Source organism: Falco peregrinus, chromosome Z (assembly GCF_023634155.1).
Source record: "Falco peregrinus isolate bFalPer1 chromosome Z, bFalPer1.pri, whole genome shotgun sequence".
NCBI classification, from domain to species: Eukaryota; Metazoa; Chordata; class Aves; order Falconiformes; family Falconidae; genus Falco; species Falco peregrinus.
In genome coordinates this window covers 60199291-60226861 of record NC_073739.1, presented here as the reverse complement: position 1 = coordinate 60226861, position 27571 = coordinate 60199291, and the positions used below count along the sequence as shown (strand labels likewise).

General features: G+C 38.5%; 1 protein-coding gene across 2 annotated transcripts in view; it reads right to left on the bottom strand.

The window, feature by feature from the left end:
- JMY (junction mediating and regulatory protein, p53 cofactor) overlaps positions 1 to 27571 on the bottom strand; it is a 73049-nt gene that overhangs the window by 33050 nt on the left and 12428 nt on the right. The window contains exons 2-4 of one of the 2 annotated variants that reach the window (XM_055790874.1): positions 19115 to 19288; positions 2422 to 2572; positions 61 to 230 (exon numbers count right to left, since the gene is read on the bottom strand). In XM_055790874.1, the coding sequence (XP_055646849.1) occupies positions 61 to 230; positions 2422 to 2572; positions 19115 to 19288 (495 nt within the window). The remainder of the gene's footprint in view (positions 1 to 60; positions 231 to 2421; positions 2573 to 19114; positions 19289 to 27571) is intronic. The other variant, XM_055790875.1, reaches the window with a different exon arrangement.

Genomic DNA, 27571 nt, shown 5'->3' with positions numbered 1-27571 from the left:
TTTAAGGTTTGGTTTTTTCCTGCATGTTTTCTTTTTCTACTTATTGGAATGAAAAATTACCTCCTCTTTCAGCGCATGTTTCTTCTGCTCCAAACAGATTTCTTTAGCACGCATCAACTGCAAAGTCTCCTTAGAAACTGCATACTGAAGCTTTTCCATACGTTCCACTGCTGCTGCCCATGCTGCCTTACCAAATTTTTTCTGATCTGCTCGCATTCGATCGTACACAGCTACAGAAGGGAAGAAGAGGCAGACAGCTTACCAGTCTTCACTAGTGATTCTACTGCAGAGATGATGAACACATTTGTATCCAAAAGTGTACAAATTTCTCTTAGCAGGGAGTAGTCACTCTACAGAGTACTAATGGTCAAATCCAGGATGTAAATACTCTTAAGATTCATGTAAATATGCAATCACCTAATTGTTGATAATTTTATCATTATAATTCCATTTTTAGTTATCCACGGAGGGATCATTCTGAATATAGAGTACCTGAGTACTTGAAACACTGGTTCAGAATTCTTGACTTAATAAAAATACTTTATTAATGCTACCATGTGGTCTTAAACTGCATCCCAAATTTTCCCTGCTTCTGAAAGCGCCAATTATCAGCTAATAGTCTGTAGTTTCCCTTAATAACCTCCACAGTGCAGTCATAAGTTTAAATGAATCTGCAGAGTGAAAAAAAACTCTACAACTTAAAACAAAAATTTCAGCTTGACTTCAAGTGCAATTCTGTAGAAAACCAAATTAAATTTAAATAACATCTATCTTTTAACTCCAGATGCAGGTTGCTTCAGAAAATTACTTCAAAGTAACTAAGCAAATCATAATTTGATCTCAATATGGAGAGACTGATGAGAATCTTTTCAGGGAGACTTCAGAGCAGCATGAGTCTCTTTCCTTGCCTGATATGGATTTTCTGTTCTTGAGCCCCAGACAACATCTAGGCTGACACACATGAGATTTTCACCATTTTTAATATCATCATATGATACTGTACACTTAGCTTTGTGAAGCAAAAGCAAAGTCACACAATCAAAGGGGTAGTGTTCAGTCCCCAGGTGCTAGAAGGTATTACATGCTGTCATTAGGCAATAAAAAAATACCTTTATGTTCTCATGTGTTTTTCCTCTGCCATCTGTTCGTATTTTCATATATAAGACCACCCAGCGGTCAGGGGAGGCCAAAAATACCCCAAAACATAACAAAACAGGCAAGCAACCTGTACACCAAAGGTCAATGGTTGTAAATAGTTTCCAGGCATTTCATTTCCAAGTGTTTTTGCCCACAATCATGACTGCTGTATGTAAAAAAAGCATGTGAACAAAACAAAAAGTAAATAACTAAATACATGTTCTTTATCAAATAATGCAGTATTTTATATGCTGTCTTTGTCAAACTAGAAAAGGAACCAAAATGATTAAAGACAGCTAAGAATTTGCTCTTATCAAATACATTCCAACATGCTTGAAATGGTTTAGTCACTTTTTCAAAATAAGGCGGAGTTTCACGTTATCCTTAACTTGGGTCATCACCAAAAGAAATCATTTCGCAGTGACTGCTTCTCTTGAGGCAAATCTAGCAGTCATGCAGGGAGATGACAGGAAACCTACCCATCAAAAAAAATATTTTCTCCCAGGGGTACTGCTTATTTATCTGGTTGCACAATCACTATCATCAAGGCAAAGAAAGAAACAGGGACCCACAGTCAGGCAGGAAGAACAGCTGGACAAAGTCTGTCAGTGGTAGCCCACAGTCAAACTAAAAGAACAGAAATGAAACCACATCCTCAGGTGTGTTTGCCCTTATAAACTGATTATTTAAGTTGAAATGGTACAACGATGAGAGCATAGATGTACACAGCAAGTCATATGACCTGGTTTTACTGCACCAACTCTTCAGTATAACTGCTGCGTTCTTCAAGCATAGAAATGGCAAGGTTCTATCCATGAAGATTTCAGAACAGAGCAGCTTTCACCAAGTAGTTAAACTGAGCTGTTGCTTAACATTTAGAACTATGAAAAAAAATACTGAAAGGCAGGGGAGACAGGAAAAGGAAATTAATTCAAAGGTAATAAACACATACTATGGTGGTCTGCCATATCTAGTACAGAAGGCAGAATCCATCAGGGACTCTATGCTCCCTAAATCCTTTGCAAATGCACAGTGCAGCTGATACAAACACGTTGAGAAAGTGGTTGCAAAACTTTTATCTGAAATTTCTATGCTGCTGACTTCTGGTGATGTTCTGAAAAGGCTTATTGGTGAAAGACTTAGACACAGAATAAAACCCAAACTGAAACAACAACTGCATTGTCCTCATTGATAAAAAAATTACAGTTCACTGCAGAACATGGTAAACATTAAATAAATATTTAGAGATCTTATTTGACAGATAGAATAGGAGAAATTAACTACCTTTCTGTGTTTTAGCTGTTATTTCAAAGTATTTAACTGTAAGATCTTGAATAGAAAGCACAGCCATGTGGGCTTTTCTCTGCCAGTCAGCATCTTCTTTTTGCAGACTCTCAATTCTTCTGGGGCCTAGGTAGTCATTCTCTATCGAGATCTGAAAATAAATCAGTCCATAATTAACAACATAATTAAATGTTGCTATTCTTCCAACAGCGATGTGTTTCAGGGTGGCCAAAAAAGCAAAATAAAAAGGAGAGAAAACTACAAGCAAATCACCATAGCTTCTATTCAACAGAAAAAACACCTCTTTTGAAGTTCTTTCTGGTGAAAAAGTACATCCATGGTTTCATTACTATTCTTACTGGAAGCACAAAACCCTCAAATACAGATTTGTTAGTATCTTTTTTGTTAAATATCATGTTACCTTCAGATAACAAGCATACTTCATCCAGGCTTTCTTCCAGCCTAGAATACATTCTAAAGAAAGTGAACGCCCTTCAGCCAGAATGAAGCTGGAAACAGGGGATATGTTGGGGCAGGGGTATGTAATCATCAACGCATTAGTAGTTTTTCTTTGTTCTAAATTATTTTTATAAATGTATTTTCCTCTGGAAATGGGAGCTCAAGTATCTTTTCATTGCCAAGATCAAGGCAACTTTATTTTGAAGTGATTAATGATCTGAAACCAGTAAAAGCTTTGGAGTTTCTTTTAAAAAATTAATAAAAATATAGCTTTCTCTCCCCAAACTGAAAATTTTTACACACTTTTAAAAAGTTAAGCAGTACCACTACAGACAACAGAGCTAAATAATTAAATATTTAAGCCTGCTCCCAAAGCCTTAATCTTGAATATTTTTCTTTTACATCAGTCAAGAAAACACCTCAGTAGTATAGACAAAAGCCCCCAAACTCAGAAGTGTTCATAATCTTACAAGTCCCCAGATATTTTAACCTGAAATTCTAATGCCTCCAGTAATAATCTTGATTTCACAAAGCTTCAATCGGGTCTCAGAAAGCCATTCCACTGTATAGCTGAACTGCAAACAATAGCTTTTTAAGTGACTGTTCAAGATGCACCTCCACATATCCACTTATCCCATCTCCTAGAGGCATCATTTTTAAAGTAAGAAATACATAGATGCATTTTAAACATTTTCCAAGAAACAAAAGACTATTTAGTTTAATAAGGTATTTCAATCTACTTCTTATATACTTCCAAAATCCTTAGAATGGCAACAGGTAAAATAAAAATATGGACAAACGGTAAGTGAATAATAATTTTACTAGATAGGTTGTAACATGCAGTTCAATGGAGCACATATGTACTGTGATTCCCACATTCCATACCAGTGAATGAAGACTGGTGAAATTACTACTTTTCATTTACACAGAACTCCAAAATGGTAAGTTCCTTTGAGAAGCAGGATAAAAACCAATACAGTTAAGCTTTCCTCTTCTATTCCTTCGTAAAGATGAGGTCATTTGATACTGGAATTGACACAGGATCACTGAGTCATGTGAGTAATGCTCTTGTTAGGCATCATTTCCAAGAGAGTAAGAAGCCTCAAAGTAAGATTTCTTCACAAAGTTTTGGCTGCCGAAACATTACTCACATATAGTGCAAGGTAAAGAGATTTCTGACCCCATAATACAACTGTATCTTTGTTCCCTAGAGTAAGTATTTGCAAATAACAAAACAGGAAAGTACCTTTTAATTAACTGCAATCCCAAGTATGTCATCCATGCCATCGTTCACATTGAGGATATTCATACAGAAAGGCATACAAAACCCAAGAAGCCTTTGCTTTAGCAATACTCATAAAAGTATGCATATTTATATGCAACCATAAGCAGACAGTCAAAGCTCTGCAAAGCTTTAGGAACTGGGGGAACAAGGAAGAAGATGGGGTCGTAAACATTTATGAGGATGGACCAGTTCAACCTGGTACAGTTACTGATGCATACCTTCCATTTCCCTTTAAGCACTTCGCTCATAAACACATTCATATGTAAAAGACAGGAAGCAGCATACTCCACAAACAACTACTGTTTAGAAGGAGGTCCCCAAGTAGTTGCACAAACAGGAACAGACCAACAACATGCCTTAAAACCGCAGCAACAGCAGCATACTTAATAAAAGCCTGAAAGGAGCCCCACAAAGATACACAGGACAGAAGCGCTTCCCTAATACTGCTTGAGCTGACCTACCCTGATGCTTAGAGCCTACACAGCTTGTTATCTAGCAAGACAGTCAAACTCTTACAATTATTGACCATGAACATGAATAGATTAATATGCTACTTGAAATGTCTTGTAGTACCATCAGAACACCGAGGTACAGCCAATACTCATGTTTGGACTTTGCATTCTGCAGCTTGGCTAAGGGACAGACACACAGTATCAACTTTGTTGCCCTAAAGCCGTGAAATGATGGAGGAGGGATGTGCTGGTTTTGGCTGGGATAGAGTTAATTTTCTTCAAGTAGCTGGGATGGGTGGGGCTATGTTTTGGATTTGTGCAGTGTTGATAATACAGGGATGTTTCAGTTATTGCTGAGCAGAGCTAATACAGTCAAGGCCTTTTCTGCTTCTCCCACCACCACACCAGTGAGTAGGCAGGGGGTGTACCCGAAGTTGGGAGGGGACATAGCCATGACAGCTGACCTCAACTGATCAGGGGGATAGTCCACACCATATGACATGCTCAGCAATAAAAGAAGAAGGAGGGGGAATAAAATAAGCAATAAAAGAAAAAGAATGGGGGAAGAAGGAGGAAGGGATGACGTTTGGAGCTGTAAGAAACTATGGACTAGGGTATTGTTTATTAAGATTTATGTTAAGCCCAATGTAAAGATTAGGCAACAAAAGATAAGATAACCGCCAGGTGTCCAGGATGCCGCTTGTGAAAGATAACCGCCAGGTGTCCAGGATGCCGCTTGTGCATATGAATGAAGGGTCAACACCTCCACTACTTCATGAACACAAAAGTAAAAAAAAAAAGGTATAAAAAGGGACTGTTTGAACTGCTCAGGACGGCAGTTGGCGGAGCGCAGACTCCCCTGTCGTCCAGTGCTGTTTTTGCTCATATTCTACTTGCTATAATTAATAAAAATTTTAATTGGATTATGATCTATTGTGGTCTCAATTTATAACAGAGCAATGGCATTTATCTTTCCAAGTAACCCTTACATACACATGATGAAGCCCTGCTTTCCTGGAGATTGCAGAACACCTGCCTGTGATGGGAAGCAGCAAATTAATTCTTTGTTTTGCTTTGCTTGCAAGCACAGCTTTTGCTTTACTTATTAAACTGTCTTTATCTTAACTCAGGAGTTTTCCCACTTTTACTCTCCCAATTCTTTCTCTCATCCCACTGGGGCAAAGTAAGCGAGCAGCTGTGTGGTGCTTAGTTGCCAGCTGGCGTTAAACCATGACAAGGAGGAGGGTCTCACTGTTTCAAAAGGAACATCCATTCAACAGGGGAAGACAGCATCAGGTTTTCAGTGGGGAACAGTCTTTGACAGGTGAAAAGCCCCAGCTGCTTCCTTAAGAAAGGTGGCTAGCTAGGAGGATGAGCCTTAAACTGAAAAGCTTGTTCCCTTCACATCTGAAGCTGCTGGACAGCTATGCCAGCCAGAAGCCACTAAGGTTAAAGTTGACAAATTCAGAATTATAAAGTTCAAGAAAAAGCAAGAGCTGCATATACTTAGAAGATCCAGGCTCCCAGGCTGATTCCTGGAGTAACAGTCTTCAGCCACAAAGATCTTTGTTACTCTCTGGGTAGTCCAGTTCAGTTTAGGACAACACACTGCGGCCACCTACTGCCAGCAGAAGACATCTGAGACCATTCATGGTGTAGTAAGAGTCAAATGAGTAAAAAATTCAGGGAACTATCTATCAGCATGCAGGGAGCTTGGCATTGTGTATTACAAAGACAGGTAGCCTTTTATCTAAGGCAGCCACAGAGATTCCCATGCAACCAGGAAGGAAAAGAGATCAAGCTGCTTTAATATTACACCTCATGCGATGATCTAGTTTTGGTAAAAACAGACTCGTCAGAAGGAGACTCCAGAAAGGTATTCAATGAACACAGTCTGCACTATGTCCCTCAAGACAGGTCCTTGCTTCCCAGCTTTGTTTCTTTTAGGTCAATAACTTCCTGAGTGGCAGCAAACTTTGAGTCCCCTTTGGTACCTTGGAAGCTGCAATCTCTGGGTCTCTGCAATCTGTCTGCTGCTCTCTGCCTCTCCCAGCAGACAGGCTGTGCTCCTGCTCAAGCTTACTTTTCTGAGCTTGCCTGGCATACACACCCTGTGGCCTCCAACAGCCTCTCTATTGACCCGAACAAGCTCCAGTGCTCCCCATGGGAAAAGCAATCTCTTCCCAGCCAGCCAGAGCACTCCACCTGATTCAGCTTCTCCTTGAAGAAGCACAACAAAGAAAAATACAGTTATTAAAAAAAAAAAACAATGTAGAAGAAAATACTGCTAACAACCTTTCCAAAGGTAGTTACTGTCATTCTTTAAAATCTAAGCCAAGTAACTGTGACAAAGTAAAAGACAGATGGCAAGTAAATAGCTATTTTTGGCCATGGTACTTGGCACGCTTTGGGAAAACATGGGAAAAAAAATACTCGTATTGTCAGTGTAAATACTGATAATCACCAATCACCCGAGAGAAGAATTACCAGTTTTCAAGTGCAACCTACTTAGAAAATTATAACCTCCCAGATATTAATTAAATTTATGCTTGTAATCCTTTCCAGGCAGGACAGACAATCACCAGAGAAAAGCAGAGATTAGCAACTGAGACGTAGTGGTCAAATATACATGGTCCCCCTTGCTAAATGGCTGGCTGAGCATTATATCCCAGTCAAGTGAAGTACCACTACAGCAAATATATACAAATATATATTCAATCATAATATTCAATTTAAATAATATAATTTGGGTACCTTTACACAGAAGATAGAAATTATTTAGAGCTCTATGTTATCACAGGAACCAGAAAGTAAGCCCATGGGGAGGAAAAAAAAAAAAAAAAAAAAGGGTAGTTTAGCTAGGGGAAGACCACAGCTGTAAGGGGGAAAAAAGCTGGGAAGGAAAGACAAGGAACCTGCCTCTAGAGGTTGCAGCTTACGAAGAACAAACAGCAGCTTTCTTCCCCACCTACAACCCCTTCATGGTGGAAGTTACCACTCTCTGCATTCATCCTAACTAAGAATTTAAAAAGGAAAAGGGAAACACATACAGACCATCAAACAGCAACACGAACAGGGTCATGAGTTCTGAAGACTGTTTTCTACATTCTCTTCAATAATTAATCACCCTGATGTAAGACAATAACTCTCATTATGAAATTAAAGCTCTTATGTGCATCTGTATTCCATTACTGTTTGCAATGCATGCATAACATGTTTATGCTTCATTTTACTCACTGCACACCTTTATAATGCCGGCATCTTTTGTTTTTATAGCGCATAAAACAGCACAGGTCATTTTATAAACTAGATTGAAACATATTCTTTAAATTACTATTGTCCATGCTAGCTATGACTAAGAGAAGGCACCAAAGAAATGAAATAGGGAGGAAAGAAAAACTAAGCAGTGTCATCATCTAATTGACATTCTTTAAACCTGCACACCCAGGTTTGATTCAGCAAATATTTTAGTTTAAAATTAAGAAACTCTGATATAGTTGAAGGTTTTTCTAACCTAAAAGGCTTTTCAGTTCCCTAACATTTTCTCAAACTCATTTTTTTGTGTGAAAGTTCCTCATTTGGACTAAAAGTTCTGGCAGAAGCATAGTCTAACAGAAAACTCTCCCACCTCACAACTAGATCACATAACCAAATCTGAAGTTTTTTTTAATAAACTATTGCAGCTATTCTTCCTAAAACCCCTATATTCTCTTTGAGAAGAATCCAAGACTCATAATAAAATTGGGAGGGGGGGGGGGCGCGGGGGAAGCGGATATCTTGCCTGACAATGAAACTCGCTTTTGAAGACCTTAAAGCAAGCTTTTCTTCAGATAAAAGCTAAGAACATTTTGACAGCTTTCACAGAAGTGTTTGTCAGAAAGCACTCAAGAATAGGAAGAAACAGCAGAAGCCATTAACTTCAATACATCACGTAAACACCTATTTCCATCAGCTATTGCTTCAGAGTAATGGAACATTACAGAACATGCTTCTACAGCATACAGATATGTTTCTGAAGGAAAACAAATTAGTTCCTCAGAGGAAACAAATTGAAAGAAGGTCCCTAATCCAGCCTGTGAACAAGTGAGAACGAAACACAAGAGGCAAGATGCAGGAGGGGGGGGCCTGGGAAGCAGGACCACAAGTAACAATCCGTTAGCTGAAAGGAATGTGCTCGAGCTTGTGGGTCACAACCCCTGGTGATACGGGACATGAGAAATTACTGGAGGGTACAGAAACAAGGACTAAGTATCAAGTTGAGACTATACAAGGAATAAGGTGGTCAGTTTGTCAGCTTGCTCAAGGACATGGTTCAAGAACTGCAGACATTGTTGTCTTGAACTGTTGCTGAATTGCTAAATAGCTAGCGCGAGATCTTCAGCGAGTTGCCACACAGTTATAGAATAAGCAAGTTTTTGGACCAATCAGAATAACATGAAACAATTGCTTGTGTGTATATAATCATGCTATTAGGCTAATTAAAAGTGGCATTTGCTTGCATCAAGCTGTGTCCCATCTCTCAATTGTGGCAGCAAGACTCTTCTCTGGATGTGGTGGGTTGACCTTGGCTGGACACCATGTGCCCATCAAACCACTGTATCAATTCCCTCCCCAGCAGAACAGAGGGTGGAGAAAGTAAGATGGAAAAACGCAAACTTGTGGGTCAAGATAATGGCAGTTTAATGAAGCAACTGCAAAAATCACGCACACGGAAGCAAAGGAAAACAAAAGATTCTATTCTCTACTTCCCAACAGCAGGCCATGGTTAGCCACTTCCCAGGAAGCAGGGCTTTAGTACCTGTAGTGGTTGCTCCAGAAGGCAAACACAGTAAATAATGAACACTGCCCCTCCCCCCACGCCGCTTCCTCCTCCCTTTTCTTAGCTTTTATATCTGAGCAGACATCATATGGTATGGAATATCCCCCTGGTCACTTTGGGGAAGCAGTCCTGGCTATGTCCCCTCCCACGATCTTGCCCACCCCCAGCCTACCAGGTGGCTAGATTGGAGAGACAGCCTTGATGCTGGGTGAGCGCTGCTCAGCAGCGGCCAGAACCCTGGTGTGTTTTCACCACTTTTCTAGCCACCAATACAAAGCACAGCACTAAGAGGGCTGCTGTGGGGCTCTGCCAGACCCAGTACACTAGGGTCAGAGATTGTTGAAGAATGTAAGTTTATTGTGAGAAGATATGAGAAACAGGCCTGTAACTGTAGGATTATGTTAAGTTTTCTATAGTATACATCTCCTAAATAAAGAAACAATCCTCAAGGGTCTTTAATACTTTCCAGGGGTTTTTTTCTGAAGACAGCTGGGACAATGATGGACAACACTGACAGAAACAGACTTAGACGAGATCTCATGATAGCTCAGGCAGGTATCTGTCACATCTTTCCAGCTCCCTGTGTTATCTTTCTTCTAGCGGACTTGTAAGAGGCAGAAAAGGAGAAAAACATGAAATGTAACAACTGCAGATCAGTTAATTATAAGAACAAAACAAAGTAAGTTAAGGGACCACTGCAGTGGTAATGGCAAAGGCAGTAGGCAAAAAAGAAACCGCTTCATACATGAAGGAGTGTTTCAGCTCAAACACCGAGCTGCTGTAAGGAACCGAAACATTGATAATTGCCTTAAACACTGCTCAGCACGGAGCTGGTGCAAAGCTGTTCCACTCAGCTTGGAGAAGACCACAGGGTGGTACACGATGGAATGGTTTTAGGACTTGTGAGGGCAAAGTCTAGCTAGCGCTTCCTGAAACAAACTTCTGTGGTAACATAAGGCAACTGCTCATGTGCAGAGCAGAGGTTGCCTAACCCCCATCACGATCGCTGATGAGGACCCCCTGCGACCACTGCTCACACGTTGGACTTGTGCACACACAGAGCACACCCACAACTGCTTTGTATGTAAATGAGGCATTCTCTTGAGAGCATAACACTTGAATCAATGAACGCTCAGGTAGGACCCCCACCACAGAAGCTCAGGTGGGAGCCCCACCACCAAGACACCTAGGGTGAAGCGAGCCAAAGGACACCACTGGACCCACAGGTGGTGGTCTCTCTCCCCACTCCCCACCCCCCTTCTTTTTGTTGAATAGTGATCAGATCTAAGTAATAACATGTGGCACAGAACTTGCTTATCCAATTAAAGTAATCACCATCAAGCTATCGTATCTAACTACATTTTATATTTTGTATTAATAAATCGTACAACTGGTTGGTTGCTGTTGTTCCACCTTAATTCAGTCCAAGGGAATCACAAACGAGAATTTTTATAAGACACTGTTTGAAAACTTCATTTAAGCAAGTGAGCTTGAGTGTTAAAGCAGGTAGGCTTGAGTGTTTCTGGATGTTCTAGATTCTGTTTGGGGATGAAAAGGATTGGATGGATTTTTTCCATCTTCAGGTAAAAAAACCCTTAATATATACAACAGACAAAATGTTAACCATGTCCATCAAAAATACGACTGAATTTTTATAATACTGAAAAAAGGAAAATAAGGACACAAGTATTAGACAAGAAGAAATTAAACATATATAAATACCCAAGAACAGGGATACTGAAAATAACTGTAACTGCGAATAAAGCCCTCTAAGATCCAGTATAAAGTCAGCAAATATCAAGAAAGCTTACCAACAGTTTTTTCAGAGCACTACTGAAAACAAAAAGTAGACTTCAAACTATTTACAGATTTAAGTAAACATGGACTCACAAATTTTACAGTCATGATAAAGTTTTTCTGTCTTTGAAGACCTTAAACCTCTTTTCTTCTTCTCCCAAGCCTGCATAATATTACATCAGTCTCTTCCTTTTTAATTTCTCCATATCAAACACTGCAAAAGAAAAATTCACACACCTCCAGTTTTCACTTTCCTTTACTCTAATCCTTGTAGGGACACAGAATTTAGTATTTTCTGCATGTTTAAGATCATTTCAGAGTTTCATCAAAATGCCTTTTTGAATGGATACTCTGATTCTGCCATCTTTTGCCCCATTTCCTAATCGTAGGTCAGATCCAAGGCTATCATGGCCCTTGCTTCCAACTGCAATGATTACTAGCACTTAAAAAAAAAAAATTAACATGTGAGGTATAGATACATTGATGACTCCCAACATCCATTACTAACCAGCTTAGAGGCTTCCTGAGCTGATGGCTTATTTGAATCGTTAATAGCTACTGATGAGTGTCTCTTTCTGTACATCTACATACTTAAGTCTCCATAGTTAAACTGTGGAAATTACCGCTACAGAGTATGTAAGGTGTGTTTAATGAGAGTTTAATTGTTTTTCCTTTATTTGCACTGTTTTAAAAGTGCTACAAGTTCATTGAGAGAACCTTATTTTTTTCTTTTAGTATGAGAAAGACTGAAAAGAAATCATCCAGTATTTTGTTCTATCATTCTTGAATTATAAATCTCTTTCTTATGCAAGGTGAATCACTCACTTTCCAAACTGAAGACAACCTGACCCACTTACTCTGTCCTTGCGCTGACCCTTACTATCCTCATGGCCATCTTGTAACTATTCTGATCCTTTTCCAATCATATTCTGATACTATGTTTCTCAGAGATAGAAACTCAAACTGCAGCATTCAAGATGCAAGTACACCATGGATACAGAAAAAGGTGTGATGTTGCGTTCTGTTTTGTTTTGGGTTGGGTTCCCCTCCCCCAACACCACCACCACAAAACCGTTCTTTCCTCTTTCAAAATGCTGAACAGTGAGCTGTTTTCAGAGAACTCCTCACAGTAATTCTTACACCTTTTTCCTCAGGAGTAATAAAGTGCATATAAATGTGCATGTGTACTTTCAGAGGTTGTCAACACCCTTCTGCACAAGCATTACTTGTTACTTGCTGAAAGTTTAACCCACCATATTATCATCCAGCCCAGCCTTTTGTAAGGGAGCTTTTGAAATAAAAAAACAAACCAACCAACCAACCTTCTGGCATTCAAAAACAGATTTTTCTACAAATTTTTTTAATCAGTTTTACAGCTGAACCTCCAGAGCAGTTCTGTGCTCTTACTTTGCAGACAGGCATATTTCAGTGATCAGATACATACTACAGTTTTGTAGTCAGCAACTTCATATCAAGAGTTCACTTTCCTCACTGCTTCAGACTACCAGCCTGCCTTCCATCAGATTGTCTGTCTGTAGCATTTTTTTCAAAAAGCCTAGAAAACCCCGATTTCAAGTCAGCAAAACATTTGCTGTAAGTTCATGCAATAGTCTAGAGGATTTGTATTTCAGAATGTAAACAGACTGGCATACAAACCTTCTGAAACAAGCTTTAAGACTAGAAAGACTATCACAGCATAATTCAGCTTTAAACCATTTCTTAAACAAGAAAAGCTTTGTTGAAATTACTGCTATGAACTTAATTTGCAAATCCAGTCATTTTGCATAAATTTAATTACCATTTCTTCCCTACTCTACAGGTTTTTCAAAAGCCAGGTTTACTTAGCTATAATTTCTGATGATGCAAAGATGTCATCTTCAACTACAGATACACAAAAGGAGACTTGAGAATTCTTTGAACTGTTTCAGTCTCTGCACTGAGTGCTAGCTTTTTTTTTTTACCAGATGCTTTTCGTCAGCTGCTTATCAGCAAGTCACTAGCCTGTAACTACTGGAGGGTGTGATTCGCAAAAGTAAGAGGAATGAAACCGAGCTGATTGCCATACAAGTAATCTACACATTTTATTCAGTGCTGCTTTAGTGTCCTCCCAATGTGCCTGGTGTAGCTTTGTTTTCATGTTTTTCACTGCAAGACCATCATGTACTCCAAAATATTATATGAGGATTAAAAAATAGAAATTCATGGTTAAAAACCACCTCACTAAGACATCAGCTATTCAAGAGCCAACAATAAACACATGGTTTTAGTAATACAGAACTCCTCCATTTGATTTATGGGAGCAACACTACAGATGAAGCACTGACATCCACTCCATTCCCTAAAGAATCTTCTATAGATCATGAGACTTTTTTTTAAAGTGTTTTTTCCAAGTAATTCTTTCTAGCTATCCTCATCACTATATTTAGCTTCTCCTTTGAACTTGTTTCAGCCTTTGTGAAAATTTTTTAACCACAAGTTAAAATGTTCAATGCAGTATAATTTATTTCTAAGCATTTAATTTTACACAAATCAAAGTAAAATTAGTTACAAGATTCACTAACTGCAATGCACCAGCAAGTATTAAACCAACAAATAAACCTACATATGGCTGAGCCAGTTATATTTTCAACTATAACAGTATCTGCTTAAAGGAGCTGGAAAAGGAAGCACAACAGACTAATAAGGTATTCTACAAGTTGGAGAAAAACTGAATTTTATGAATTATCAAGCTATACGCTGCTCCGATCTCTTATTTCCAGTGCTAGGCCTCAACATTAGCGTATTTAAAGTCCTTAAAAAGCCCTCATGTTCAAATGAATTAACATGCCAGTGAAAATAACGAATACATATGCAATGAAGTTAAGAGTGCTTTTAATATATAACAACATTTTAGTGTTCTCATTTCCTGGAGATTAATTGAAAGGTAATGATGACTGTAGTCTCTCACCTGTATCTAGATATTATCAGTCTTTAGTTAAGCAAATCCAGTCCAATCCAGACCTTCAAGAATGCTTGTGTCAAAGGTTGCTGGCATTCAACACTTAAGCCATGAACAACTTACCTTACATTTTATCTTCAGTCTAATCCCAAGCACATTTAAAAATAAACAAACAAAAAAGCGTAACAAAAGGCAGCCTCCCACTGGTTTCACCTGGCATTTGATCCAACAGTGCCTAATCAATATGACTGAAGTACTTTCCACAATTATAAGACCATAAAAATTTAAAGTAGCAAGGTAGTTTCTTTATCTCTGTGAAAACCAGTGAACACAACTGTACATACAAAAAAGGCTTTGGGGTTTTGCTCATGAAGTTATTCTTTTGAAAGTTTTTCTTTTTTAAATAACCAGATTTGGTATCCTGTGATAAAGAACACTTTATATCTTAGCCTTAAAGTGCTTACAGCTTGATCATATTACCCTGTCACTAAGTTCTATAGCCAAGTATCAACCACTAACTGGTCCCTCCCTTCCACACTTTCAGAAGAAGACTGCACTGTATGTGGCGGATAAGACAAAATTAAGATTTAACTACCTGAAATCAAAAGCACCAGAGCAGAGTTATCTACTGTTCTTCCAAACTTCAGAAGTATTTCACCTTCAGGTTTTCAGCTACTGATGCCCACTACTTCCTACTTTTCTGCTATGGCAATGTGTATTTGTAACATACAAAACCCCCGGCTAAATTTTCACAGGGAAATGATCAGTTTCGATAAATTAAAGTTTGCGGGTATAAATGTGAATCAAAAATATTACTGCTATTTTTAGTTCATTAGAAGTCTGATTTCCAGCAAAAAAAGCATCTTACAATCCATTTCGAATTCAAAATTAATGCTAGATAAAATAATCTATATTGTTTCCTCTGTAGTTTTAAGTTCATACTTGTCTTCCCTATTTTTGGAAAAATATACAGATAGCCCAACCCATGTAACACATCATTTGAAAAGCTTCACTTGCCTGATGGCTATGCTACATCCAAGAGCTTGAAATCAGAAGAAAAAGATCAGTAAACCAAAGAGTGAAATTAACATGCTAAATCTCCCTGGTTGAAAGTCTTTAAATATCATTACATCTAAACCAGTCCAGAAATAGTCCAGAAATAATGAAATTTAAAATTACCTACAAAAATTCAGCAGTTTTTATGTGTATATAAATTATAAGACTGTCTTAAATTCCTTTATTATACCTTCTCAAGCATTCAGTGAACAACATTATAGCTCTGTTTGGCTGGTTTATCAATATAACTTTTCACTTACCTTAGAAAACATGGTCATCCTAAACAACACAGAACACGTCTAGTATGCATTATCTTACATTTTAATTTTGAAATGAATACAGACTTGCTTCTTTGATGAGAATTTCTCAATTTGATAACATCTTTAATAATTGGCTTTTCTTTTTGTGTCCCCCATAAGGGCCTTGGGGTGAGCAGGATTATTCCCATATCAAATATACAAAAAAAGTCTAAAAGTCTCAAACACTGCTGTGCTTGCACTGTCCTGTTTTTTTCAAGAATACATGGTATCCGATAAGCATTTTGCCAGGTTTACAGGGAGGTCCCCATACGTTTGAGCAGCACTTAGAAATATTATGCATTTATATGAACAAAAGCTGGTTTCTGAAGCTGGAAGCCCAAAAAATGAGAAACTTCTCACTACTGAATGCATTATTCTAGGGTCAGATGACTAGTTCGTAATTAAGTAGAAATTTTGTCAGAAGTCAGTTTTCTAGAGTGACATTTCATTTCATAATAAGCCATCATCATCTCCTTCCATAATCTTCTACCTTTTTCATAATGTATTCCAAATTCAGCAATATTTAAGTGCTTCACAATATAGCTTTGACTTCTGAACCATACTAAATGATCCATCCTTCACACTAAACGAGTCAAAACACACCTGAAAAACTAGCATAAATCAAGGTAAAATGTATACAAAAACCCAAACAAACTACTTTATCATGTCTACCATGGACCGTACTAATCTGTATTTTCAAGCTTCTAAATGTTTTAACTTTGTTATGAACTTTCGTGCTGGGTTTTTTTGTTGGCTGGTTGTTTTTTTCACCAAAGAAGGAATCTGCTGAGAATGCAGCTGCTGTCCCACCATAATAAGCCTCCACTGAGCGGACAGAATTTAGTGTTTACTTCTACCTTCCTTCCTATAGGTTTGTCTCTTCCTAAAGTACCAAAACAGCAGCAGACATTTAATACCCAAATTATACATCTTTCAATTTTTGTGTCTTGCTCCAAAAGGAGAAGACACTAAATACTCTTCTCACAGTTTATAAACAAAGCCATTAATTTTTTTCTAACCTCATTCTTGAAACTGACAAAATGAAATTGATTAAAATACTTATTAAAAATCTCAGATTCTTAAAAAACAAACTGAAACAACTTCCCTGCAAATCATAAACAGATACCAAATACAGAAAAGGTCTAAAAATGTAAAATCGTCACAGTTTAACTCTCGACGACAACTAAGTACTACACAGTTACTCACTCCCCCCTCCTTCCACAATAGCTGTCATAAAAAGGAGGGAGAAGGCAAGAGAAAGAAAATGCAAAGGGAAGGGAAAACAACCCCAAGAGATACACAATACAAATGCTCACCACCCCACTGACTGATTCCCAGCCAGTCCCTGAGCAGCAACTGTCAGCTCCAGCCAGCTGCCCCCTGTTTATATATTGACCATGATGTTCTATGGTACAGAACATCCCTTTGGGTAGTTCAGGTCTGCTGTCCTTGCTGTGGCCCCTCCCAGTTTCTTGTGCCACTCCAGTCTTCTCAGTGGTAGGGCATGAGAAGCTGAAAAGCCCTTGACTTAGTATAAATATTACCTAGCAATGACTAAAAAACATCAGTATGTTATGAACATTATTCTCACACCAAATCCAAAACACAGCACTGCACCAGCTATTAAGAAGAAAATTAACTCTATGCCAGCTGAAACCAGGAAAAAAGTAATTACAGAATACATATGCAATCTTGACCAAATACTAATATTTGTATTCAAGTTTAACTCGTTTTTTCATTTTAGTATCATATTCTGCAATTATTCTTTGCTTACCCTGCTCTACATCCAAATTGTATCTTTCTCCTTGTCATTCTTTATATGTAAACAGTATTATATATTCACAGCTCCCATCTCATGCTTACTACCTTAGTGAGAAATACTTCTACTATGCATGAAAATTGAGCTAACCCCAGCCATATGGGTTAAATGTAAGGATCTTTGTTCAATTATTAAGCCTGCCAGAAAAACATATGCAGCAAGTTAACACAAACCATTTAATGCACAAGTTCTATTTATAAAGCAATTATTCTACCCTAGCTACCCAATATAATATATATTTTGTCATCATAGATACAAGTACTGCTTTCTCTCAAACAATGAGATGAAAAACAATAGATGGCATCTTTTTCTACCACACAATACAGATGGACAAAGTTTTAGAACCCCAAAAATCGCCAAGTTAGGAAGAGAACTTAATGTACATTAGATGCAACTACACATGACTATAACAATCAACCACAGCACATACCTCTGTAGCTCACCAAGCTTATTCTTTCAGGAACAATAGAAAATGAGGTATTTTTAAACTGTAATTCAAGAGATCATTGAGGTTAAAAAGCCCCCCAAAACAAAACATCACTCTTCATTCATATTACCTACTTAATATATTTACCTTTTCTTGACAAAAGAACAACGACAAAAAAAGAAAAATCAACTTTTCCTCTGCTACAAATTCAAATAAAATGGAACTATTTCATCATGCTTTGAAGAAGGCTTTTTATGAAACATAGTGTTCATAACCTTCAACCGTATAATACATCTGAAAAAATATTCATCCCAATTCTCTATTTAGCAACATTTATCATGGGGGAGGGAGAGCATTTTCACTTTTGTTTCAAATATCATCACATTATCTCACCAAGTTAGTTTCAGATTGCTGAACTGCCTGAGAAATTACTTCAGGGCCAGAGCAACAGTTCAAAGTAAAACTAGTTTAGGAATCATAAATCCTCTTGCATCCCCTTCTCTACATTCAAAACCAGAAGAAAACATTATCTTTTTAAACTGAAACCAGTAAAAACAACATTGGCTAACTGAACAAGATGTCAAGCTGAGATGAATTCACATTTGCAATAAAGCATAAACAAACCTATTTTCAGCTTCTATAACACATATATTAGAAGAATCATAACCTGCATAGAGACTAAAGATTTTATCAAAAGTATCTCTGAGATGCAATAAAGATGACATTTGTTATTTCTGGTTAAGTATTTAAAATTAGAATTACTTTTTATTTAAAACAAACACACATTATAGAACAGTTTTATCAAAATGTAGTACTTTTCAGCTACCTATACTTTTCCAGCACTTAGGAAAAAGTACTGTTAAAGTGTTACAACAAATTATATACTTCTAATATGCTTCCATGTTTAAGTGTTTTACAGATTTATAGATGAGAAGCTACTAACTTCTCATGGTTTATCAGATTATCTCAGAAAACTAAAATGTAAAGTAACTTCCTATGTAATCTTTTATAAGAATTTATAATAATATATATACTGTTCATGTGTCTATTTCATGTATTAGCCAGTATTCCTAGATATCATAAAATTGTAAGTTTCAAATAAATTGCTGAATTTAATAGGTGAACACACACAGTAAGATAAACAGGTGATCGTTAGCTACATATGTCATGAGATGTTCGCAACACTCCGCACTACTCCAAGTAAAGCAACCCGAAAAATAGGGTCAACATCTACTGGAGAAACCATCACTGCACATACTGCATAATAGAAGTGCTAACTAGTAAATAGTGACTAAAAGCATTATTCCCCCATTAATAAGAAATTCAGTTACCTTTACCATACCTTTATCTGCTGTCTTCTAAGCATCGCAAGTTCCCTCATATCTCGGAATGGCTGTAGCAAGTACTGGTAGAGCTCCGTGGTAGCTTCTGCCAGACTACTGTAGGCTTCATCTTCCATTTGATAGAGTTCAAGCAACTCTACCATGCTTTCCGTGTTCTTATGTTTTTCCAGAAGCTGTGGAAAAAGTGCCAATTTTAGTGAACGTATGCAAACATTCCTGCTAAAATGACAGTCATTTGAAAAACATTTTTTAGCCTGTCCTCTTGTATTATCTTCCCTCTTCCACAAAATCATCAGTCAAATTTTAATTCCCACTCACATCTTGAATTTATCCAGTCAATTACAAGCACATCTCTGATAACCTTAATTCAAAATGTGCAGCACTCCTATTGATTTTTCCTTTCCAAAAATCTCTGGAAGGAAGTGAATATGAACACAGAGCCAGCACAAAAAGCAACTTAGTACAAGAATCTACAACATAGTAATCAGATATGCTACTTCACATGCTTCCCACTTGCAGGTGGTGGGGGGGAGGAGTCATAGGAAAGGAGACAAACCAGAAGTCACATTTTGATCTTTCTAGATTTTTTTGGTGTTTGGGTTTTCTTTTTTTGGCCTGCCTGTACTTTGGACCCACACAGCATCACTGTATCAGTGCAGCTCCAGACACAGAAGAATCTATATGAAACTGTGATGCATTCCTAGTAATTTTGCCTTTCACTTATGATTTTAGCCTAGACAGTTTAGGCATGAAATTTCAAATACATGAAGTTTCCATTAGATATTTTTTAAAAGGAAATTATCCAAGTATTATGAGCTTTAAAAAATACTTAAAATAATTTGTTTTAAATTATGTAAGAACACAACAGCAAAGTCTGTCCATTCCTTCCTTTAGCTCTTACGAAGCCAGAAAGACATCTGTTTGTACAAATTTGCTACAATGTATGTTTTCAATTTCTATGCTTGTTTTCCATCTATTTTGGGCATTTGCCTGGGTAGACCTCACATGCTGCTGGAAATCTTTTATATTCCTAAAAAAAAATATTAAACTGTTAAACAAAAACTAATCTCAGACAGACAGTGGAGTATTTGATGCATTTACAAAGACAAGATTATCTGAAATTAATTCCTCTCTTATGTAATTTTCAAAGTCTCTTGTCCTTTATATTATCATCTCAAAAGCATATATCCACAGTCCAAGTTTATTTAAACTAAAAGATTAGAAACACTATGGAATAAGCACATTGTATCTTCCATCTGTTCATTCAAGTTGGATGCCAAGACTACATGAAATATTCTCAGCGTACTGAACTACATCAAGTAGTACACCTGGAAGACAAATTAGAGGGAATTGCAGATTAGAAATTGAAGCTTTGGTCTCAACAGATCTTTGGTGTCTCTGATTCACTGATATCCCAGTACAGACAAAAGAAGTCTTGATATTACCATACTGTCTACCCAGTTTGCTCCACTACGCTTACATTGCTATGCTGTGTCTCAGTTACCTGACCAGGTAAGAAAACTTCTTTTTTCCTATGTAAAGTTTGCTTCTGAAAAGCCCCACCTGGGCTTCCTTTGAAGCACTAAAGACTGACCAAGGTTACAAAGAGGATGCAGAGCAGAACGCAGAGAGGCACGCAGTAGCTTTATATTCATGTTCACCATTAAAATAATGGTCAGCTGACAAGCCAGGACAGCCCTCTCTCAGCAAGGCTCAGCAGAGATTAAAGATCTGGGCGAGATGGTGCAGAACAGATAAGACATTCCTCAGCAGAATGAGGCTATTTATTATATGATCTAAAAAGTTTCACCCAGGAAATTGTTCCTATTGCAAGGTGATTTGCTACACCCTTCTTGCTCTTTTCCAGCAGCATGTAATATTTTGTGGCATTTGACTTCTCACCAAGACTACTGGGTAGTGGTTTCTGGCCTGCAGTCTGTAATACTGACATTCCATGAACTTTCAGGGCTAAACACACACGTAACTCAACCTTCAATTACAGGGACAGAAGCCATCCCAGATGCTCTTGGGTTTGAGTCCGAAGTCCCTATGGATACAATCCGGTATGTACAACCTGCTCTAGCAGGGGGGTTGAACTAGATGATCTCCTGAGGTCCCTTTCAACTCCAAACCATTCTGTGAAATGAAGGGCCACTTCAATTATATGACCATCAGTATAGTACAAAGACATCTTAAGAACACTAAAAGCAAGTATCTGCTTGTAATTAGTTGGCTGTCCAGTGAAAGTTACGTCCATCACTGGAAATGGTATGGATAAAGCAATGAATTATCAATACAATCCTGCGCATACAGAAGCCAAGCAAGCAGGCATTGTTTCAAGGTCTTGTCTGTGTCATTTCATTTGGTCTACTGCTGGGGTTATCCCAATCCTAAACCTAATCCTCACCTGCTTCAATAAAACCCCCAAGAAAAAGATAAAAGTGAGGGCAACTTATTCATACAGAATATATACATTCTTAAATTATAAACCAAAGGTTAGCAATGATTCTTCCTTCCTAAGGCAATGATGCACATAGAATCCATTTCCTATGCCTAATGAAGACCTTTCTGAATCAAAAGAGTGATGAAATTTCATTTAAACCACAGTCCCCAGAAAAGACAGCAGAACTGAGAACCGCTTTGGAAACCAAAGAGTATCACACTATTTGTTTCAAACCAAAGAGCTCCTGAATAAGGATATTCTTCAAAACAGGTTGGAAGGTTACCAACCTGTGAGCACTGGTTACATACAGCCTCATTACACCTATCCATCTATTAACATGTTCTTCTATAGGCTCATTGAGACAACATTTTGGTGAAAAACAGCTGAATGTTAACCTTTTCTACAAAGGTTGCAAACCCACTCAAAAGTGCATTGAAATTATTTTGTCCTCTCAGACCAACACTGTAAAATTGCTGCCTCAAATTCCAACTGGGTTAAGTTACGTGACAAAGAAGAAACTGAAGACACATGAAAAAATCCAGTTTAAAAAACACCACTGATAAATTATGGTACATGTTCAAAATTATACTTACACTATGTGCACAGGTGGTCAAGAGGGCCAAGAGCATCCTGGCTTCTACAGAAACAGCGGGGCCAGCAGGACTAGAGAAGTGACTGTCCCCCTATACTCTCCTCTGGTGAGGCCACACTGCAAATAACTGCATTCAGTTTTCAGCCCCTCACTAGGAGAAGACACAAGTTCTGGAGCGTGACCAAAGGGCAACAAAGCTGGTGAACTGGTCTAGAGATCAAGACCCTAAGTCTCACAAGGAGTAGCTGAGGGAACTGGAGTTATTTAGCATCATAGAATGGTTTGGGTTGGAAGGGCTCTCTAAAGATCATCTAGTTCCAACCCCCCTCCCACGGGCAGCGACATCTTTCACTAGACCAGGTTGCTCAAAGCCCCATCCAGCCTGGCCTTAAACACTTCCAGGGAAGGAGCATCCACAGCTGCTCTGGGCAACTGTTCCATCCGGTGTCTCACTACCCTCCCAATAAAGGATTTCTTCCCAGTATCTGCTCTAAATCTATCCTCTTTTAGTTTAAAGCCATTCCCCCTTGTACTATCACTACACGTCCTTGTAAAAAAATCCCTTTCCATCTGTCCTGTAAAGTGCCCTTTAGCTACTGGAAGGGTGCTATAAGATCTCCGTCTTCTCTTCAGCAGGTTGAGCACCCCCAACTTTCTCAGCCAACTCTCTTCACAGGAGAGGTGCTCCAGCCCTCTGGTCATCTTTGTGGACCTCCTCTGGACTTGCTCCAACAGGTCTGGGGAAAAGGAGGCTCAGGGGAGACCTTACCACTTTCTGTAACTGCCTGAAAGGAGGCTGTAGCGAGGTGGGTGTCTGTCTCTTCTCCAAGATAACAAGCACCAGGACAAGAGGAAACAGCCTCAAGTTACACCGGGGAGGTTCAGACTGGATATTAGGAAAAAATTATTCACTGAAAGGGTGCTGAAGCATTGGAACAGGCTGCCCTGGGGAAGTGGTTGAGTCACCATCCCTGGAGGCATTTAAAAGACGTGGCACTTAGGGACATGGTTTAGTGGTGGACTCAACGATGTTAAGGGCCTTTTCCAACCTATGTGATTCTATGGTTCCATATACATGGTTTAAAGGAATACAGAGGGGTCAGACTACTTTCTCTTACTTTTCGGAACTGGTGTGATTAACTACTACCATGTCTCCACCAATATTTTGTGGTATGAACAGAAGAGTGACAGCTTTGATTCTGCTTACAGATAGAGCCTTGTAACCCTGATGAAGAGTCCAGGCTGCTTTATTACCACCAATCCTAAAGGGGCACTGATGCAGGGCACAGGTGGTGCTAAGCTGGCTGCACAGAGGACCTGTGCCACTTTGCTCTACGAAGCAATCTGATAAAAGTTTTTGTTCTGGATCAAAGTCAGCTGAAGCACTTTTGTAACTGGCTGCCATCCAGACAGCATTCAGACTACCAGATAACAGTAACACTGGGTCTAGCACAGAACCCACTGAATTAATAATGTCATAAAGCAAACCAGGCCCTCTACAGACTCACAGGTAGTTTAACTGTGTATGTTCCAATTTTCACACAGGCAGCACCTAGACAATACACTATTAGACACATGAAAATTCAGTTACCACCTTTTAGTAAGATGGCGACATTGGTTAAGCTGGCCAAATGCCCAAACCAACCTGGTACCTTAAAACCATGCAGTTTTCAAGGTGTTAGCACCAAACACCTTGAAAAAAACCATGAGACATTCTCAGCACAGACATTCAGTGTTGTTGTTCATTCACTTCAACAGTCTCAGTATGAAGTTTTGACTTCCATAATTTTTTAATTATATTATTTAAAGAAGTGGTTGGAGGAGGGTAGAGTAACATCCTGTACAGGCCTGACTAGTGCTATACCCATTGAATACTACGTTTATTTTAAGAATCATGTTTCACAGATGTTACATTGTTCACAACTAAATGAATCCATATATTTTAGGCAACTATTATGCAGACAAACTCTAAGCAGCAGGAAACTTTTTTTAACTTATCAGTGCACATATTTGAACTACATTACAAAGATTATTTCTGTCTTTATTTTTTCAAAAAATATTTTTTCCATAAAGCTTTAAAAGCATTATAGCAGACAGTGTAATTATGTCCAGGTTGACCTCAGCTGGGAGTGTAATCCAAAGCTTGATTTAATCATTGCAGTCTTACATTTCCTTTGCTATTACTCCCAAAACTTTCCCTGTTATTCCTATTATATTTTGCATATGTTATAGAAACATTGCAATATGACACATATCTTTGTAGCCTGTTTTAGGTAAAAATGGGTATTTTTCAGTCTTTCTAAGCTTCTTCATATTTTAGAATAATAGTAATTACGAAATACCCTATTTGCCTATGAAAGATTCTCAGAAGCTTGATAGTATTACTTGCCATTTCCAGAAAGAATTCTAAAGCTTTTCAATTTAAGCAGGTTATTTAATAGCACACGTAAAACTAGGGATCAGAGAGAACTACAGAGTAGTTTTTAGATACTACATCCTTTCCACCAAATAGCAGTCCTAAGAATAAAATAACAAAACCTCCTGCTGATACACTTGCAATAGCCTGCAATGAGCTGCAGAGAATGAGTTCCAAAGAGGAATAGCTTCGGAGTACATAAAATTCGCATGCAAAGTTTTAGCAACTGAACTTAGACTGCAATTTCTTGTATCAGAACAGGCTTAATTGTTTCTGTTCTCTCTCTTTTTAAGCTATCTTTAAACAACAAAAAAAAAATCTTGCTAAAAGCAAACACACTTCCACATGTCCTGAGGAGAACACATGAGCAGGAGTCTCAACTACATGAAATCTGTACTATAGGCAAACTGCTTTTCTCTCCCTTACTCACATGGTTCTGTATGTAAATGTCACCTGTTGTGGTTAAAACATCAAGCCTTACCAGGTCGTTTAGCTTTCTGTTTGCATGACTGCATTGCCATCAACAATCCTTACATTTGCAGTATAAAAAAACCCCATCCACATTATTGTAGTGGGTGATAGCAGCAGGGAAGAGGAGTGAAAATATGCAAAAGAAACAACTTCACAAACAACAAGGCCAGTCAGTGAAGCAGGAGGGGCAGGATGTGCTCTAGACATTGGAGCAGAGATTCCCCTGCAGCTCGTGATGAAGACCATGGTGAGGCAGGCTGTGCCCCTGCAGCCCATGGAGGTCCATGGTAGAGCAGATACCCATCCACCTGCAGCCTGTGGAGGACTCCACACTGGAGTACATGTATGTGCCCAGAAGGAAGCTGTCACCCCTTAGAAAGCCCATGCAGAAGCGGCTCCTGGCAGGATCTGTGGTCCTGTGGGGGACTCACACTGGAGCAGACCATTCCTGATGGACTTCATCCCATGGAAAGGACCCACATTGGAGAAGTTTGTGGAGGTCTGCTTACCTTGGGTGGGACTCCATGCTGAAGCAGAAAAAGAGCATGAGGAAGAAGCCGCAGAGACAATGCATGATAAGCTGACCAAAACCCCATTCCTCATCTCCATGCACCACTCAGCAGAAGGAGATAGAGAAATTGGAAGTACAGTTGAGTCTGGTAAGAAGGGAGGGGCAGGGGGAAGATATGTTCTTATTTCTCATTATCCTACTCTGCTTTGATTGGCAATAAATTAATTTAATTTCCCCAAATTGAGTCTGTTTTGCCTGTGACAGGAATTGGTAAGTTCTCTCTCTGTGTCCTCATCTCAGCCCATGAGCCTTTCTTTGTGTTTTCTCACTATATCCAGCTGAGGAGAGTAAGTGAGAGAGCAGCCTGGTGGGTACCTGGTGGCCAAGGTCATTCCCACCACAAGACAGCACGCCAGAAGGCTAAGAACAGCAAACTGCATATTTCCTGGCCTCTTTTCATTCATATCAGTTACCTTTGTTTATACTTAGGTTAACAGCTCATAGAACAGTAACTACTTTTGTCAAGTTTATTTATACTGCCTACCAAAATGCACCTTATTTCAATACACTATCTGTAATATAAGTCCACAGAAAAGCAAAAGAACTGAACTGCGTAAGAAAACCTGAAGTAGTATTTTAATGTAGCCAAGTGAGCCAAAACATGATTTCCATGCATGCATCATTACTAAGCAATGCAACTTCTCTCCTCCCACCAAAATTCTAAATAGAAGCCTCAGCAGAACTGTATGTACATCTGTAACTTGTCGGAGTATCACAAGACTCAGGCTTAAAGCTGCCAACTCTGACAACAGTTGGCACACCAGATCTCTTCTGAAAATGCACGATAGAGATGTCAACAATTAAAACCTATGTATCTCCCCTTCTGTAAGCAAGACAAATGTGTAACATTACGGTAAAGTTGCTTTTATTTTACGATGGTACTTGTCTGATTGCCTTCCCTTAATGTGTGATGTGGCTGTGCCACTCCTGAATTACACCATCATGCCAAGTGAGTGCCTATGAAAACCAGATATTTGTTTGAATTTAGTATATTACTTATAATAGCATAGCCACAAGTAAGCTACAGAAATCACAGCAAACAAGGACTAATTGCATAGGAGTGCTCACTGTACAGGTAAATTAGGCTTTCTGCCCGATGTTAGTAACACAGAAATAAATATTTACACTGTAAAGTAGTTCAATGAATAAAACAGATCTGTTTACTGTACTTCAAAGTTATTACAGCACTCAGACTACTTCCCTTTGGAAAGGAGCAAAATAACTAAAAGATAAAGTCACTAATGAATCACTGATCAGTTGGAACAAAGTAACACTGAACAAAAAGACTTCTAGGCAACACCTCACCCTGAAGGCTTGGCAAACAGCTTATTTTACACATGCCCTAATGAGTTTTAAGTAATTTCTTTCTGCAGGAGTCTGATCAAAAAAATCCCAAAGCCAGCAGCTAGGAACATACATTGCATAAGTGTTCATGCTGTGCCATAAAATACATTAACTTTTGGCCCACAGACTCATTTCTTCTGTGCTTCTCAACTATGCTATTAATCAGGAAAATATATTCAAGATATTCAAAACTGACAGCTGTTTAAAACTATATTTGCATACAATGAATACATTCACTCAGCAGGTATGGCAATGCTACTCTTAAACCCCTTCTTTGTGTGAGGTTTGCAGTGTCAGGACCCAGGCCTAGCCAAATACCCATACCGCTAAAGAGAGAATGCTCTTCTATGAGCACAAAAGGCTAAGATTTGATGGGAGGAAGAGATATGTAAGACTTATACTCAATTTCATTCTGAAGTCAGCTCATGGGAATCGTATCAGCAGCACTGAATTGGTACTCTTACAAGTTTTACAATTCATTTGGCATAGTAGCAGATAATCTCAAATGTCTAAGAAATCTAATGTCAAACTTAAAATTAAATGAAAGTGGGTAAAGTATTGTGACAATACTAGAATCAAGGCACTAGTACAGATGAATTTACTTTTCAAAGCTGAGCTA